The sequence below is a fragment of the Myripristis murdjan genome, chromosome 13 (assembly GCF_902150065.1).
Source record: "Myripristis murdjan chromosome 13, fMyrMur1.1, whole genome shotgun sequence".
In the NCBI taxonomy this organism is placed as follows: Eukaryota; Metazoa; Chordata; class Actinopteri; order Holocentriformes; family Holocentridae; genus Myripristis; species Myripristis murdjan.
Genome location: NC_043992.1, coordinates 36,646,787 through 36,664,787, shown reverse-complemented (window position 1 = coordinate 36,664,787; position 18,001 = coordinate 36,646,787). Strand labels below are relative to the sequence as shown.

At 39.9% G+C, this 18,001-nt stretch overlaps 1 protein-coding gene across 3 annotated transcripts in view; it reads right to left on the bottom strand.

The window, feature by feature from the left end:
- fndc3a (fibronectin type III domain containing 3A) overlaps positions 1–18,001 on the bottom strand; it is a 67,154-nt gene that overhangs the window by 41,553 nt on the left and 7,600 nt on the right. For all 3 annotated transcript variants that reach the window (XM_030066625.1, XM_030066626.1, XM_030066624.1), the window contains exon 3: positions 1,080–1,155. In XM_030066625.1, coding sequence (XP_029922485.1) covers positions 1,080–1,155 — 76 coding nt within the window. The remainder of the gene's footprint in view (positions 1–1,079; positions 1,156–18,001) is intronic.

Here is an 18,001-nt window from a genome sequence, read left to right as displayed (position 1 = left end):
TAAAGTGTTTTGTAACCAAACAACTGCATTGTGTCCAAAAGACTAAACTAATTAAGTAATAAATATCAGTAGTAATAGTAATAGTAATAATATCAGCATAAAGTAGTTCACACTGCAGAAAGTATGTGGTGAGTTCAATTAAGTGATTAAAAAAAAACAAAAAACTTCTGTATCCTTTATAATGTCTAATTACGATTGGGTGGCTAAAACCGAGACGTAGGGAGCATGTGCTCCTACAGCCCCTACTTTAGCAGCGTTGGGAGCAACATCGCTGTTCAGATTAGTTTATTTAACTGCGCCTTCAGTATTAAATAGGATAATAATCTCTTCTTTAAGTACAGCAAAGCAATTTCCAGCCTTCTTTTCTGTTTTTATTTCCAGCAACCCATGTGCCACATGCCAGTTGCAACAAGGAAATGGGCTGATCCCGTTAGCAACTTTTCAGCCAACAGAGACACAACCCTATGCTCGCATGCACTACCTGCAACGCCCTCTAGTGTCTCCAAAGTTTATTTTGCTTTATTTTATTTTACCAGGAAAAAAAAACGATCTAGCCGAGATTAATGATCTCTTTTGCAGAATGGCAGAAAAACAACATGCATATTATTAAAAAACACAACAACAAAACATCAAGCACAGCAGGACACTTGGAAACATCAGCTATACATAATCATTTCAAGCTGTTAAGTGCAAACAGTGTCAAGAGTGTCTTTAATGAGCAATTGAAAATCATTACAAACAGAGCCAGTGTAGTTCCTTTTTTCCTTATAAATGAGCAAATGCACACAGACCAGAAATTATCTGTCAAGAAAAACCCAGATTATGCTTGCATGAGTTGTTAAGAAAAAAAAAAAATGCAGATTATTTCATTGCCTTTTTTGGAACTCTAAAAATTCAATTCATGTCTCACAAACCTCAGTGGAGTTTTACTGCCATGGGGTGGAGTAGGTAAAGATAAATTTCATTTTGGGGTGCACTGTTCCTTTAGGATTACAATATTAGCAGGCATTTAGAATCGCCCAGCATTAGGCTCAAAGTGGACAAATGTAACAGTGAACCTTTTCGCCCAGCTTTCTTACCTGTGATACACTGAAGATGACCATCCTCTCGTCGAATAGTGAAGGCCTCACCTGGGTTTACCTGCACCAGGATTACCTGTGGAGACACAAGGGGACAATTCAGGCTTTTAACAGCATGTTTTCTGCTTGACTGCCATCAAAGAGTTGATCAAATATCTTTCATGAAAGGTGAATAAAATTTCTAAGGACCAACACAATGTAAACTAGCAACTATCAACAAGGCTTCCGTTTTACATCAAATAATCAATTTCAACAAGTGTTGTTCCTATAAGGGAAATAATATGAACTTAATGGGGCTTGATGGAATACTCTGATGAACCAACAAGACAACAAAGGAACAAAAACTAAACTACTTTGTCTGCATCTATTATTTTTTTTATTTAATTTTAGACTGCCCTGGGTTACTCTTACTGCAATGAAAATAATTCTGAAAGCTGTAAAATAAATGTGAGGCTATCAAGCGACAACATGTCGACAACTTGTCAGCTAGTAGTTTTGCTTCACTTACAGGTATTAATTTTCCTTACTAACGTTAGCTTACTTTTTTGTTTTAAAGATGCAAATAAACACTGCACGCAACAAAGCCTTCTTTTGATTAATAGAGTGCTTGTCACAAGTATTAAGAGACAAAACAAAAACGTCTGTACAGCAGAATAAAAAAACTCAAGTCTCTTCAAAAAGTACATTGTTTTTATGAAAAAAAAATGAAAACAATCGTTTTTTTTTATTCTGGGGTGTAGATCTCTTCATTTCAGAAATGCAACTTCAGTCTGAAGAAATGCATATACGTAAAAAAAAATAACTTGTGGTTATGCCTGCATTCTCTTCCAAACAAATAGTAAAATTACTGACATCGACACAAATTATAAGAATGGATAATTAACATTTCTGTTTTATCAAATACAAAGTGAAACAAATTTATCATATTTTCCTCACAAGTCAGACCACATACAAAGCAGAGCAAACCGTGAATTTCACAAGCCATCGTACACATGTTGCTTAGACAATCATTTCCACATGCATATATATTGGTTAGGCTAATAGGGTAAAAAAAAAAAAAAAAAAAAAAAAAAAAAAAAAACAAGAGTAACTGAAAGAAAAGAAAGACACTTTGATGTCCTTTGATGAACTACCTTAATCCATGTTTCTGAGACTCTAGCCATCAACCTAAACATTTACAACAGTTTCATTCTTTCCTCACATTCATTTCTAAAAACATTTATCTTTCACAACATGGCTTTTGTGCCTCGGAGAGTTCATTAACAAACAGCAGGCACACAGGTGCACAGTGAATCATGCTGTTTTTCCTTTTTACACAAGACTTGTCAACATCACAACATGAAGCAAGATTTATCAAAAAGATGCCTTTTTCCCCAAAGAAAACTTTTAATACCATTTCAAAATTTCTGCAACAATTTGCTAAATACCTCTATTCATAATAACAGACAACATAACAGATGAAACATTAGCAGAGCTGAGCAAACCACTCCAAAATAATTTGTGAATGCACTTTGCCAGAAATCATCTTAAAAAAAAAAAAGAAAAGAAAAAACCTTAAGCTTCTCCCTTGCCATTAATCACTCCCCTTCACTTAATCTTATCTTCTCTAAAAACAGTGCGTATAATTAGGGCTATGTGGCTCTGCACTGTGTGTGGCCGCTAGTTACCTCACTCTTGTGGAAGTCGCTGTCATAGAACCTACACTCCCATGGCAAAGGGTTTTGGCTGTGGTTTTCTCCAAGCACAGTGATCATCAGCACCTCCATCTCTGACACTGCTTCCCAGTCATGAGCTTAGCTGGCAGAGGAAGGAGCCCCAGGACTGCCACACATAATCTCACATGTTCATACACACCCCCACAAGCAGCAGCGGCAGCAGCAGCAGCAGCGGTGTAGCAGTGTGTGGTGGGGGTTTAGGGGTGGGGTGGAGGGTGGGGGTTGAGGGGTTTCAAGGGAGGTCTAATTGAATCAAAGTCAAGGGGCTCCAACAGTAGAATGTTTTAATTTTTTTCAAATTTATTTTTCACCAAAGAAGTTGTGAAATCTATACTGTGAAATTCACTGCCTCTATCAAAAAAATTAAGGTAAGATTTTATCCTCAAAAGATCTGACTGCTACTTACTGTTGCCCGCATTGCTTTTTCTCATTCAGGCGTCGCTATTCACGCAGTCACAGAGAGAAGGAGAAGACGCTCCGGCGTCCGCCAGACCCTCTCCCACTTCAACCAACCCTCATGAGAAACCACATGACCTGCGATGCCAACACATCTGGCTCGGCTGAACCTTCACTCGCTCCACTTCCACTAACTCCTGCGGAAAACCCAGCGAGAAACTGGCTACAGAGGAGAGTGGTGCAGCGGGGGCTGCTGAGGCAGACGGGGCTCAGTTTCTTGCACTGGCTGGATGCAGCTTTTACAGAGCGTGTGGCGTGAATCTCATGTTTGCTGAGCCGGGCTCAGCTTCGTCTGCTCCATAGCGGCGTTCTCTGCAGCTGACGGCTCACTCACTCTTGCCTCTGGCTCCGGTGCAGCCTCCCCACCGTCAATCTCCACAGCAACCCCTTCAACAAATAAGCCACAACGATATCCGCACCAAACCGTCAGAGAAGGGATTGCAACCTTATCAGCGGTGGTCACTCTCTGGAGAAAGGAGGCAGATGAACCCAGGAAAACAGGACCGAAAATGAAGAGACTTGGGGAGATGCCTCAGTTTGTGATTGTTTCCTCCTTGTCTCTGTCACTGACTGTGTGCCTGCTCTGTTAACGCCTCTGTGTACATTAATATTGTTAATTTCAGCGGCATTCCATCAGGGTCTGATCACCGCACAGCTGTAGAGTGTCAGCCGGCAAAGGTAAAAGGTTTCCATAGCCTGTTGGGGGGGAGTCCTTTGTTCTGTCTTTTTTCACAACGACAACAATGGCGTGAGGGAGCTGATCGACCCACGCAGCTTCAGAGGCTGACATATACGACTACGCTACCATCCCTCTCCCTCCCTCCCTTTTCTCTCCCTCCCCCTCATACTCTCATTCACAGAGCAACATGCCGTACACCCTCTATTAATACTCTGATGTGAGAGGAGATGAGGTGGAGGGAGTTCAATTGTGGAGCTCCAGCACCAGTGACAACGGCAGCCTCGAGTTCTCCACTGTCTTCTCATCACAAAACAGCCCACTAACATTTATTTTGTTCAGGGACAAAAGACCGAGAGCTCACAAGCGTCGGCTGCTTCCGTAATGTCTGTCCTCATTCATTCACCTCGAAAACAGATCGCTCCTTAAAGCTACACTGTTGATCACCTGATCACCCAAGTTAAGTGTCTCTGTGTCATCGATAAAGCTGCGATAAATAGATACATAAAATTCCCTCCACAAAGACTGAAATTACAGTAAACAATATAATGAAAAAACCTTATGAAACAAGATAGATATTTCACCGCTGCTGAAAACTGATCACGGTTGATGTCGGAAGTTTTGTACTTTTTCTCATCTTCATTCTCGGAAAAACAAAAATACCATGTCACTGACTCTGTGTAGTCATTTTATCAACATTTGCTGGTTTCATTATGATAACCAGTAAATTAATCTAGCATGCCCATTTGACATTAGTTTCATGAAATCAACAAAAAATAAAATCAAACGCACTATTTAGAAAGTACTGGTTAGTACTTTCTAAATAGAGCAGAAAGCCGAAGACATCTGCCTCTGCCATTTCCCAATCTTCACAATCAAACTGCTTAAGCACAATTATGTTTAGCTGGTTAATCAGATTACACTACAATAAGTCACACTACACTGTTGCACCTGAGTGTGATCCCAACACTACAACCCCAAAAGACAGTGTTATGAAGAAACCGCAGCGCCATCAGCGCCACGTCACCTCAATGGCACGCCTGCGACACAGGTGCCGACTGCCACATAGCATTATTTATATCTCACACGTGTCCTTAGATAGAGTCATTTTTAGCCTATCATACAGAAATAGATATTTTTCCAGATCATGAATAAGTTGTTCCCCATCAACCACCTCTATATTCACTCAGCACTAATGAACCACCAAAGCTGAGTTAAATAGGAATTTACCATAAAATAGTGATATAGCCAAGTCCACATAGCCCCAACAAGAACAAACAAGTGTTGGCCCAATGCCTAGAAGAAGCTCTTAAATCAGAATCAAATGTCCAAATATGCAATGTTTTACTCACACAAGCTGCTCTAGAAGCAAAAACTGAAAATGACATCACTGGACACGGAATAATCACCAAAAATCAACTACTGCTACCACTGATACAAAACATTCACAGAGGAAACACTGCATAACCGTATGATGCAACAAATAACATTAAACAACAGACGTAACTGTTGTAATTCAGCAAAACAACCAAACAAACCAAAAAAAACAGAACTCAGTGAGAACTGGATACAGAAATAGAGAAAAACATTAGGGTGCAAAATCGCCTCAGTTAAAACACGCGTTTTAATACACAATAAGAAATTTCATAACCTGAATTTGAACTCTATTTCTATGACATAATAAAGTGTCTTTATGTATAGATTATGCATGTTTGATCACATTTGATGAAACACTGTGCCTCTTTTCATTTAGCACTTACCATTCACTTTAACATAATGAAATAAAAGCTGATGTCAGCCATCAGGAACTAGATCCAGGCAAATCTTGATGCTGGATGCTATGTTATGATGCAGCAAATAAGCAGCCAATTTTGAGTTCACTCTACACCTGACACCTTGTCCTAACTGCAAGCGTAGCTCGCAAACATCAATGAAAAAGGAAATCATTCTAATTATAATCAATGAGGTTGCCAGGACAAGTTGCTAAGTCTTTCTCCAAGGCATCAACGGTGTCTATTTTTGACCTGTCGCATGTTCCGCTACTATTCACCCATTTTGCCTTTGCCAAAGTTACATAAATCGAATTGATGGTTTGTGTGCCTTTTCACTTGATGCAAGGACTTGACGCAACATGCTGCCTTGACGCACAGATGCAGTTAGGACACGGTTCGACACTGCATGTCTGCAATGTAGAAATACAATTCCACTCCATTATGCCAGTGTATATTTTGAGAGTATTCCTCGAAGAGTTTTTGATTTACTACACATTTTCACCATTTAAATTTGGCTCATTTCAAAGGAGACCTCATCATGTTGCATCGACAGCAGAGACAGGCATTCAACACAGACTTCATTTCCCTCCCAGCCTGAGTGGCATTATCTACAACATTTTAATTATGAGAATTGAGTCCTTGCAATTACTCACTGTAACATTAGTTTATTGACTTGCCAGTTTTTCCAACTCTAATTTCAGCCTGACTACACGGTCTCAGTGACGCTTTCTGCAGACGTAAGGACGGCTATTACCCAAACACTGTTTTCAGGTGTATTTTTGACAAAATGAATTCCATTCCAACGGGATTAAGGAACAGCAATAATCCACAAGTCATCTGCGATAGCTGTTCTAAAAAGACGTGTGAACTCAAAGATACACGGATTCACAGATCAACATAACTTGCTACAGGCAATTTGTGTTATCAGAGAGTCAGTCATAGCCACCATTATCCAAGTGCATACTGAACTCTCAGATTCAACAGACTTCAGCTTTGGTGAATTTAGCACTGACAGCTGCTGCTGTGAAAATACTTTCAAGTTGAAGGTTTTGCCTAAGTTCTTGGTTCACTGGTGCCAAATGTAGAGACCTAGCAGGTGGATGTCAGCTAGCTATGACAGGAGTACGAGTCACAAAACACCACACACTGCTGGTCAAAGTGAAAAATCTTCTGACAATATGAGCAGATTCTGGATCAGACCAGGGAGTATTATTCAGAAAGTACCAAGCTGTCTTAAGTGTTGAAACCCAAAATTATAACTGATGGGATATAAAGCATTCTAGGCAATGTGATACTTGTGTCATATATAATTATGCAGTAAGGATGTGAGATTGTATTAGGACATTTAAATCATTTCAGTTTGTGCACTTTCTTAAATAACTGTGAAGGTGAACAAATGTATTTTGTGCACATGTAAATCAAGGAGAACCGTAACATTATTTACTTTGAGCTACACCCCCTGTATGACAGGTGCTATATAAATACAGTGTTATTACTATTATTACTACTATTTTTAGCGTTTAAATATGTTTTATGTATTGTTTTTCTATTTTATCCCATCTCAAACGGTTTTGTCATGCTCATACAAACATATACAATATACTGTATCTACTGTTCATATAAAGAAAAACCTCAAATCAAACACCTCTCCGTGTGTCGTCCTCCTTCTCCCACCCATACAATTATTTCCTGGTCCCCATAGCTTTTTACATCACATCAAATGAAAACAAGGCCCCCTTTGGAGAAATTGCAAAAAGCAGAAGTGGGCATGGACCAATCGATGTGACTTAATATGTTGTTCCGTTAAAATGTATAAATGTGGTGTTGCTATAATCTATTAGGGAAGTTATGTTCCTTTCTGTCTTTTGGTCTCATGCCCAGATTATATATTTCATCTGGCCACAACTCAAAGAAAAAAATGGATTAATGAAAATTTATCTTTCAAAGTGTAACCACCATCACAGACCAACGGTGCGATGACTTCATTTGGATCGACTCTGAACCGGCACTGGAATACTGCAAAGGTTACGTTTCACACAGATGACTAAGCACTGTGATGTGCAACGGTTTCCTCATCACATTCACAACAGGGATGGTGTGCTCTTTAAACGGAGCACTGGATGCAAGAAGAAACCTTGCGTTAAGGGAACAGTGATGATGAAAACCAGACGCAGTGCCAAAGATTAAAAGAACTTGCTTGAAAGTTAAACAAGACAAAAAAGGAATCTGCTCTGTTCCCACCACTGCATATAGGGCCACGTCCATGTATGTGGCCTATGCAAACACAGAGTGGATCGATTAGCGCACACACTGCCACAGAGGTGGCCGCTGCTGTGTTTTATTACCCAGGAGAATGGGCTTGCTGTGTGTGTTCATGGCTGTTAGCTCTGACGTTTCTTGCTCACTGGTGACTCAGGGTTCAGGTTTCTCACTATTTGTTCCTTTTAATTGTTTACTGTGCACTGATGTGGCGTAGCAGCTGGGTGAACAGGAAGCGGGAGCCAATTGGTATGGGGATGAACCTGCCAACCAGTGTTGGACCCAGCCAGGAACTAATGCAGCCTCCCTGAAGCTGATGGCATAAGTTTGCCTGTGCAATTGTGTAATTCAGGGCAATTTGGTGATGCGCTCTCATGGATCCCCTGGAAACGTCGCAAGTCAGGAGGCGGGGAAAAAAAATCTTTCCATGAGGTGTCCATGCTGTAGAAACTGCTTGTAAATATCGCTTAATATGTACACAATGGAAAGCCAGAGGGCAGAGAGTCCATTATACAAGAATATTTATCAGTGGAAACAGAGCATTATCAAAACACCTAGCCCAGCACGGCACACACCAGAGTACACTCTGCTACCTGTGCCTCCTCACGGTGTTTTCCATCTGCTTGCTATGTACCACGTTAATTAGCTTTCATGTTTCCATTGTTCTTTTTTTTTTTTTTTGGCTGCATGCAAATTTCCTAGAGTTAATGAAAAGTCACCACCAGTATCAGCTCTGTGTGACTTGGGTGACTATGACATGTCTTACCAGGCTTTCATTTCAAAAACACAGTTTAAAAAAAAAAAAAAAAGACTTGTAATACATAGGCCTACGTAACATGGGCAAATGACCCTGACAAAATTTTTTATCCTGTGGCCATTTTGGCTGTTTTAATTTTCAGTATATTCCCAGTCTTTCCACAGTCAGAGAGGCTGTTGGGCAATTATTCATTAAGTTATATGGCAGTATAGTCTAGCTGGTTAAATATGAACAATTCTGGGGAAAACTAAATATAACTTTTAAAGGACAACACTCAAGTCAAGAACTGACCTTTCTGGGGGCCAATTATAGTTTTGTATATTTGTGAATTGGATAAACTGTCTCCAAAACCTGACTCATCTGTTATGTAATACCAGTGAGTAGTCCTCATTGATGACAATAAACGTCATATGTATAGCAGCTTTCAAAACAGTTTACGAAGCACGTAACAGAAAAAGCTGTATAAAAACAGGCCAGCAATAACAACACATTTTTCAGTAATAAATAACAAACCTTGAAAATGTAAGAACAGTTGCAGAAAGCAATATTTTATATTTCACCATTACATAAAGATGTTTTTGAAGAGAGATTTTAAGGAGTAGAGTGATTTAGCCAGCCTCAGCTCCTCAGGCAGGTTGTTCCAGAGAACAGGGTCTCTAATGGCCCTTTCGACTGCAAGAACTTACCGAGGTGCACTGCACCGTGAAGGCTATTTCACAGGTTCCAGAAGCATTTCCACTGGCAGAGACACAGTAACAGGTAAAATCCCTGGAACCTGATTTAATCCCTGTTCAGAAGGTGACACAAAAATCTGACTTCTAGGAAATTTTAGGAGGAGCTAGCAAGGCTGTCGTCTTGATTAGTTCGAGCGATGACTTGGCAACAGTTCCATAAATATGCACTATAAGGGGACACAAAGTAGCCAGCGGTAAAACAAACTGCAAAAGCCAACAGCAAAATAATGTAAACTCCAAGCTGTGCTAATGGGTGACAGCCATGATTAGTATTTGGGGAGAATAATTTATCTATCATGAATGCTTGAATGGGCAGTCATTTGTTAAACTAAAAAATCATCTCTGTTCATCAGTGTTACATATTACATACATTGTAATTACATTTTTTTTTTCCATGAAAAGCATGCCTTCATTCCTGAAAATAGCGTAAATGCAACTATAACATAATCATAAAAAACTAACAAGCAAATCTCTTGTTTACAGCAATACTGTTGATGTGAAGCAGCCATTTCAAGTTGTTCTTGTTGATCTTTTGAAAATATAACACTCGTGTGGGTCAGCTCAGAGTACAAGGATACAGGAAGTCCCTAAGCGACATCCATGTAAGTTGTGCCATAGTTGATAATCTAACCATGTAAAAAATTATGGTAAGTTCCAGGTTCTCCCCTAATAATCAGAAAGGGCCAAAAGAAAGAGTGCTGAGTCTCCTTTAGTCTTCAGTCGAGACTGAGGAACACAGAGGAACACTCTGCCCAAAGACCTCTGGACACAGTCGGGGTTTGAAGGGAGTTAAAAAGTCAAATGTAGCTAGGGGCTACATCACTTTGTGCTTTAAAAGTAATAGCTAAAATATTGAAACTGGTTCCAAAACTAACAACGCAGTAAAGACAGAAATTGAGACAATATGATCTCTACGCTTGGATCTAGGCAGATCCCCAGACAAGCTGCAGGCATGACAAAGACGTCTGGATAAGGCAAGAATTAAAAAAAAAAAAAAAAGTTTCCACAATCTAGTGAGGCGAGAGGCAATAAATGCATAAATGACCTTATCTAAGTCAGCCGAGGATAGTCGTGGTTTATGGTTGAGAAATGGGACACTGACATTTTGCAGTGATATGTTTCTCTAAGCTCTTACATCCAGGGGAGTTTTCCATTTTCATAGTGCTCTCTGTTCCAAATCAGATAATGCATAAATGTCCAAAGAATCCTATCACAGTCACCTTTTTCCATTTTTCCCCTATTCTACTCTATAACGCTCTACAATCGTGTGACATCACATAGTAGGGGGCAGGACAAACTGTTTCTACCCACCAGAGACAATGTTTTATGAGGGTTTGCACTATTGGGGGCCTATATATTATCCATTCATAAATGGAAATTTTTAATTATTATCATTCCAATAGTGGAATTAGAGCCACTAATTACAGCCATTAATATGAAGCCTCAACTTTCCTCTGCAAGTAATTCTGCATACATGGTTGCACTTGTGACGTGTGCACTGCAGCTGCAGCTAAGTCTGAGTGATCCTGTTTAAGGGTTTAAGGGCCTAGCACCCTCTCTGTTACATGACAAAGGTGGCATTTCCAAACACATGAAGAGGCTGTGGTGACGGCATATCAGCCCCACCTCTACACGACAGATGCACTGAGCACATGAGCAGTGATGCCCTCACTTCTCGACAATGAGCCATCACTGACGTCACTCTGTGAATTGAGATACACCAAATCAATCACCTATTGCAGTTCAAAGCCTCTTCGACAAGAGCAGGCTATACCTCAAATTAGGACTAATTAATGAGTTCAGATTATACGTAGTTTTATACCTTGACCGCTTTCATTTATCAAACAAATCGTTTGATACTGGCCAATGGCACCAGGTCCAATTTCACAAAGTCAAATGTGCGCTTCAAATCTGGCGTGTAAAAGTGTTTGGAAATGGTTGTTTGTGTATATGTAAAACTACAAGATATACTAGTCGGACATGGTTAAAATGAGTGCAGCGCTAAAGACTCATATTTTCCAATTTACTACTGAAATCAACAGCACCCATGGCTCTCACTGTAGGTGGGGACATGCAATGAATTGATCATCCATAACAGATATGGATATCATGAAATTCAGGAAGAATCTTCTTCAGTTTGATCTGGTTATGCCAGATTTTTAACTAAACTGAAGCCTTTCTTACCCTCCATTGCAAGACTGATGAGTCCAAAAATAATGTAAACAGCCTGACCAAACCAGGAATACATATGACAGTTAATAATTTAACCATGATTAACCAAAGAATGGTGATTAAATTGAATCATGACCCAAGAATGGTGATTAAACTGAATCGTGAAATCACCGGAGATTCCCTCACCTAATCATATCGTTTAATCATTAGGGATGATCAACCTTGCACATACAACAAAATTCAACAGTAATATCAAAGCAATAATCGATCACCGATTGTTCATGAACAGCCCTATTTTAGTCTTGTTTACAGATGAATCAAAAATTTCTTTTTACAGCTGCAGTTGGAGAGCTTGTCAGGTGATGGCCATATGAGAAATCAAAGTCCCCATGTCACATGACTTCTACTTCCCGTAAACAAGAATATCTTTAATGGTGACTTCATCTTGTGCTGGTGGCCATCATTAAAGATTTCAAGTCATTAAAACTTCACAAAATTTTCAACAATCTCATTCCTCAACCTGTCCCTTCAAGTAAAATTATTTCTCTCTTCCTATCTGGTATCCTGTTAGTTATAGTCTTGTGAACGACCCCTCACTGCATTATGTCCCGCCCCAAAATCATGTTTTGACAGGAAATACATAAAACCACGATGAAAAAATGCCATTTCATCAGGTCCTTAATGTAACACAGCATAAAATCTATAGTCAGACCAAAGAGGGGTAACACTGTCCTGCAGAGGCACACAATCCCTTCTTTCTTGAAGTTGTGTGGAAAAGGATTCATTTTCCAGCAGCACAATGACCCTAAATATGCATTTAAGCCACACCAGGCCTATTTTAAGTGCAAGGATAAACAAGGACTTCTGGACTGCATCAGTTAACCTCCAGTCACCAGACCTTAACCCCACTGAATATCTCTGAGAACATTTGAAAAGGAAAAATCACAAGACGACCTCTGGGATGCTCGGCATGAGTGCTGGAATAAAGAGGATTCACACACTCGGACAGAAAATAGTGAAAATATTGAGATAAACAATTTTTCCCTATAAATAGTGAAAAATTCATCTTGTTTGACAGATTTTATTTGAGTAAAAAAAATGATCTAAGTTTTTCATTAATGATGAAACAAGAGCTCTTGTTAGTAGATCCTGGCCCCCACTGCAGATGTAAAACTTCACTCAACTAGGGTAGGGCATTTATAATCAAATTCGCAGCACGTTTTCTAAAAGCAATCACAGCATCAGTGTTTTATAAACACTAAGACACGAGGCTCCCTTCTTCACCCTAATCCGAACACACTCTTGCAATTACCCAAGGGCAGAGGTAACCACAGCCACAATGAGCAGCAGTTAGATCCTTTCCAACAATTTTCCAAGCAACAAAAAAGGAGCAGTAATTTGCTTCTTTATTAGGTGTTAAGTTACATATATGCTTGTCTGCACTCACCAGAGACAAAGGATCTCTATGGAAACATTGCTTCGTTCACAAGAGGAGACAGAGGAGAGGAGCTGTAGGTGGGATCTAAAGAGGAGATTCATATTCTGCACTTGCCACATGAAAATTAAGATCAGCCTGTTGGAGTGGCCATAACTTTTCTCTAAGCATTTTATAATAACATGCCCTCACCTCAAACTGCAGACTGATTCTATTATTCAATTACCGCCAAACTTTGGATACGCCTTGGATTTGAGCAGCAATTTGATCGCCTCATTTTTAAAATCATAATTAAGAGGAAATCTGATTCTGCAAGAGCTTGTCTGACGTTTTGTGTAGAGCAGAGGAATTAAAAGGAATTACAAAGAAATTACATCAATTAAAATATTTCTACTGAATATACACTGCCTTCAGAAAGTACTACAACCCTGCTGACTTTTTCTGCATTTTATGCTGTTACAGCCTGATTTCTAAATGGATTAAATTAAGATATTTATCAAAGTATTTTCACATTGTCATTATTGGGTACTTGATATAGTTTGTTCAAATAATTTAATGGAATAAGTAAAGATATTTCTCAACCAATATATTGTACTAAGACATTAAATAAAATGTTTTACTCTAATATGATTGTGAGGCTGAATTGCATATTTTTTTCAAGGTCCCATAGCAATTTGTGTTGTGAACCTGTTGACTGCCTGGAGACTGAGTCATCCTCCCTCCGGGTACAGTGTGAAATGTGTATCTTGTATACTGACCATGGTTTGTTTGGGAAAATGTTTGTTTTGTTATTTTTTGTGAAATGAAAAAACAAAATAACAATGAATATATTTTGAAATGTTCTATTTGTCAACAGTTTATGTAACATACTAATAAAATATTAACAGTAAAAACATGTTTTCAAGATTTTATTAAAAATATACACATAAACATCTCACTCAAGTAAGTATGCTGTCCTAATCAATGCTTCGTAAAAACACCTCTCTAGGTAGCTGGGCCTCTTTAGTTTAGTTTCTTCTTGGATATGGCTATATCAATTTGGCCCATCTGGATTTTCAGATTTTCCCAAATCCTCCTTGCAGAAATGCTCTTGCTCGGTCAAGCTTGAGGGCGAGTACCTGAACAGCTAGAACACATTCACTCCACGGATTACAAATGGAGTTCAAGTCCCAGATTTAGTTGGGCCAATCACGGACGTTCACCTTCTTGTTCTGAAGTCATTCCAGTGCTGATCATGTCCCCGGCATGCTATCACGTCCTGTCGCCTCCCAGGAGTGCGTTCCTTCTTGTTACTCTGACACACGGACCAGAATAGTGAAGTGCTACACTCAGTCGTCACTGCAGCAAAATGTCCCATCATACCTCTGCACTTATGTCAGAGTGTCCTTGGGTTCTTTGTCCACCCCCAGACGAAGGTCCTTCTTGACTTGTCACTCTGTTGGGTCGGACAACCAGCTCTACAAAAGGTCTTTTGTATTTGTAAGGCTTATCAGGGCCCAGAACAAGAGGGTTGAATGACCTTGATTGGCCCAACTAAATCTGGGGCTTAAACTCCATTTGTAGTCTGTGGAGTGAATTTAACTTAGCTGTCCAGGTACTCGAGCTTGACCAAGCCCTTACCTTTTGGCTGTTAGCGATATAGTCGTAGAGTCTTGCTGCATTCATTTGCTCTTCGAAAGCATTTGCCACTTGACAGATGTCAATAAAACTCATAATTTACTGTATACAAGTCCTTTATATTCTGTCGCAGGTAAGGCAGGGTTAATTTGTGCTGCAATCAGGGAGTGACGAGGAGAAAACCTCACTTCATTTTTGTGTAATTTGTGAAACCATCTGGCCATGTTCCAACCAAAGCATTATGGGAAACCGCAAAACAGCTGGACCAATCTGTCTCCTTTGAGGAACTACAAGCGTGGCTGAGGTCAGTGGGTCTCACATTAGGGTTCGCGTACCCCTAAGGGTACGCGCTGGAGTACTGCAGGGAGGATGTGAGATTTTTTTAATTGTTAATTAAAAAAAATATCAGTCATGCACAATTCCTAGTTTCTAAAGAACAACTGGCTTAGGTGATGACAACTGCATTGAATTGGAAAACAGAAACAACAGGACATCGGAGTAGTTTTTCCTTGTGAAAATGGCAAGAATCATGTAGCAACATGCTAACAAGCTAGCATGCTAGTAAAATGCTAGCTCACCTTCAGCATCACAGTTGCTGCTGTTTGTTAAGCTTTGGCACTCTCTGCGTCTCATGGTTTGTTTGTCTGATTGGACAAGTTAACAAATAATAGAATGATGGTTGATCCAATCAACTTCTGTGTTTTTCTAAATGCCCATTGCCGCCATGGCTTTCTCCAAATGGTTTGTACCCAATAACCCAGATTGTGAACAAAGTCGGATTACGGCTGTGCCAGGCAAGAGAATATTCACATCATTTTTTGGTGCGAATTTGACACCTAGTCTAAACAAATAAATAAATGCACCAGTGCTTCATTAAACAAAACACAAATGAATAAACCGACAAATTAACAAATTACCAAAACCAACCAACCACACACTGAGGTTAACTCTTATTGAGACACCTCTTGAGCATCCACAAACCCACTTTGACATTATAGACTATATAACTGTGTACAGATCACTGACACAAAAAAAATCCTACTTAAGTTCACTTTGAAATCAGACTGTAATAAAAGAGGCTGAAATTCTTTCTGATGGCACTGGAGGTATGTGATCAAGGATGTTTAATGAGAAAGAGAGTAAAAATTTGGTTTTGTTTTAAAGATTCGATTTAAAATGTAAATTTTTGCATTTGCCCTCCAACCATTTTCACAGGCAGTTTCAGACTAGCGCCAATTAATGATCTTGATCAGACTAAAAAGCAAATAATATGACACCTTAAAAATCTTAAATCCAATTAAACTTGACATGAAAGAAGTTCCCAGAGGTGTATTAATGTAATCAGCATGAATCTAAGCCTAGATGAGATGTGTAATATGTAAAAATGGGATCTATATAATCATTATTACTATTTTTAAACAAAAAGATTTTCCACCAGATTCATGTATAAAGTGCATGACGATAGATGTCATATTAAGTAAAGAAGCACCAGAAGTATCTGTGGTAACAGAACTAGTGCCAACCCAGCTCCCAAGTATAGGGTTTTTCCTGGGTCCTTGAGAGCCAGCAGCAGTTAAGTGGGTGGTTGTTTTGTAAGAGGCCAATAGTAGGCAACATGAATGAATGTTAATTGAGTGGTACTTGGATCGGCATTCACATCGACCGATCTCCAAGTACAAATATAATATTTCGTTCTTGCATCAGCTCTGAAAAATTGGTTTTGTTGAGAATCTGTACCCCTGGTCTAGACAGCTTGGTAGGATAAATATCTTAAACACTATTGAGTCACGCTCTGTCCACCTCCTCACGCCAGTTGACAAACCAGGATCGTGGATTCACCCCCACCTTCTGAGCTTTCATGCATGATTCAGCGTCTGAGCAGGAGATATGTAGAGTGGATTATATTTTTGCCACACAATCTCGCTCCCAATGGCAAATGACGGGGCACATGTCCAAGGCCCCGTCTCCTGTGTGTGGCTGTGACATACAAGGCCAGCACTAAAGACGTCAAAGGAGGGACTCAGGAGCAAGGCCTTACTATCCCACAGTAACATTAGCCCACGCATGGCACACAGCCACAAGCAGACCACACACTCATGACTGTCTGCTCTCTGAAGTTGCTGGTTTCAAATGCAAAGTGCTTCTCTCTCACAATCAGAACAAACACTGACTTTTGCTCACTCCATATCAGCTGAAACTGTAGCAGATTTACAACTGACACGATCAGGCCTGAAAAAACAATTTTACAATTCAGTTAAAATTTCTACCAGCGCAAACACATTCTACCTACTCCTACCATCCACCGATTTTTCTAACACGTCCTTCGACAGTCCTTTCTGTCCAGACCGTCTTGAAGCTGTGTGCAAATGGACATGCGTTTTGATGATTGGTTGGATGATTTTTATGAGGGGGGCTCTCGCAGAGAAACTAAACAGCAAGAGGGCCAAGCCAGGTAATGATATTCTCAGAGTATTTTGGAAAATGATGGCAAACATCTCATCCCTAGAAACAGTTTATCAAATGCTTGTCATTGTGGTTTTATTGACAAATAGGCACATTGTCAGCTTTATAATACCACATAACTTAAATCCATAAAAAGAGTGCATGAAAAAACAGGTACAAGGCACATGAAAGCATTAAATGTCAGGTCTACTGAAAGATCAGAGCAAAAAAAAGGGAAGATGCACATAACCTACCTGCAGAGGAAACAGCTATGTACATAAACCAGCAGTTAGGTTTAAACATTGACAGAAAGAGCCTGATTCATCAGTTACCAACTTCGTTAATAACCAAAATGGCAAGAGCAGGAAAAAGTTGGAGGGTGCTTAAATGGATGGAAGCAGTGAATCATGCCATAGCCCAAGTCATCTCTAAAAAGGAATCACCTAAGGTAATGACCCCTAGACAACAGCTTCCTCTCTGACTCAGACTAATTGGTCCAACAGAGCGTTAATACCAAGCCGAGACTGGGAAAAAGAAACCAAGAACAAAGAATGAGATGTCCTTGCAGCTTTTCCAACTAAAGGTCAGAGACAGAGGGGTCAGCCATCGCTGTGAATCCTCTTCACTGTCACCACAGTCCTGCCTCGTGCTGTCAGAGCCAGACCCCTCCAGTGGTTCCTGCTCCTCACTCTGCAACTGTCATGATATTTACACACCTCCTCGGACATACACGCGCATAAGCTACGTCTCACTCACAATAAAGGCCACGGTGAAAAATCCTTGAAAAGACCCACACTGAACGCTACAAAAAAGATCACTAATGTCAGGTCGCTTGTCCCAGCCCCCCCTTTTGTTTCGCAGGTGATCAGTATTCTAACTCCGGGGCC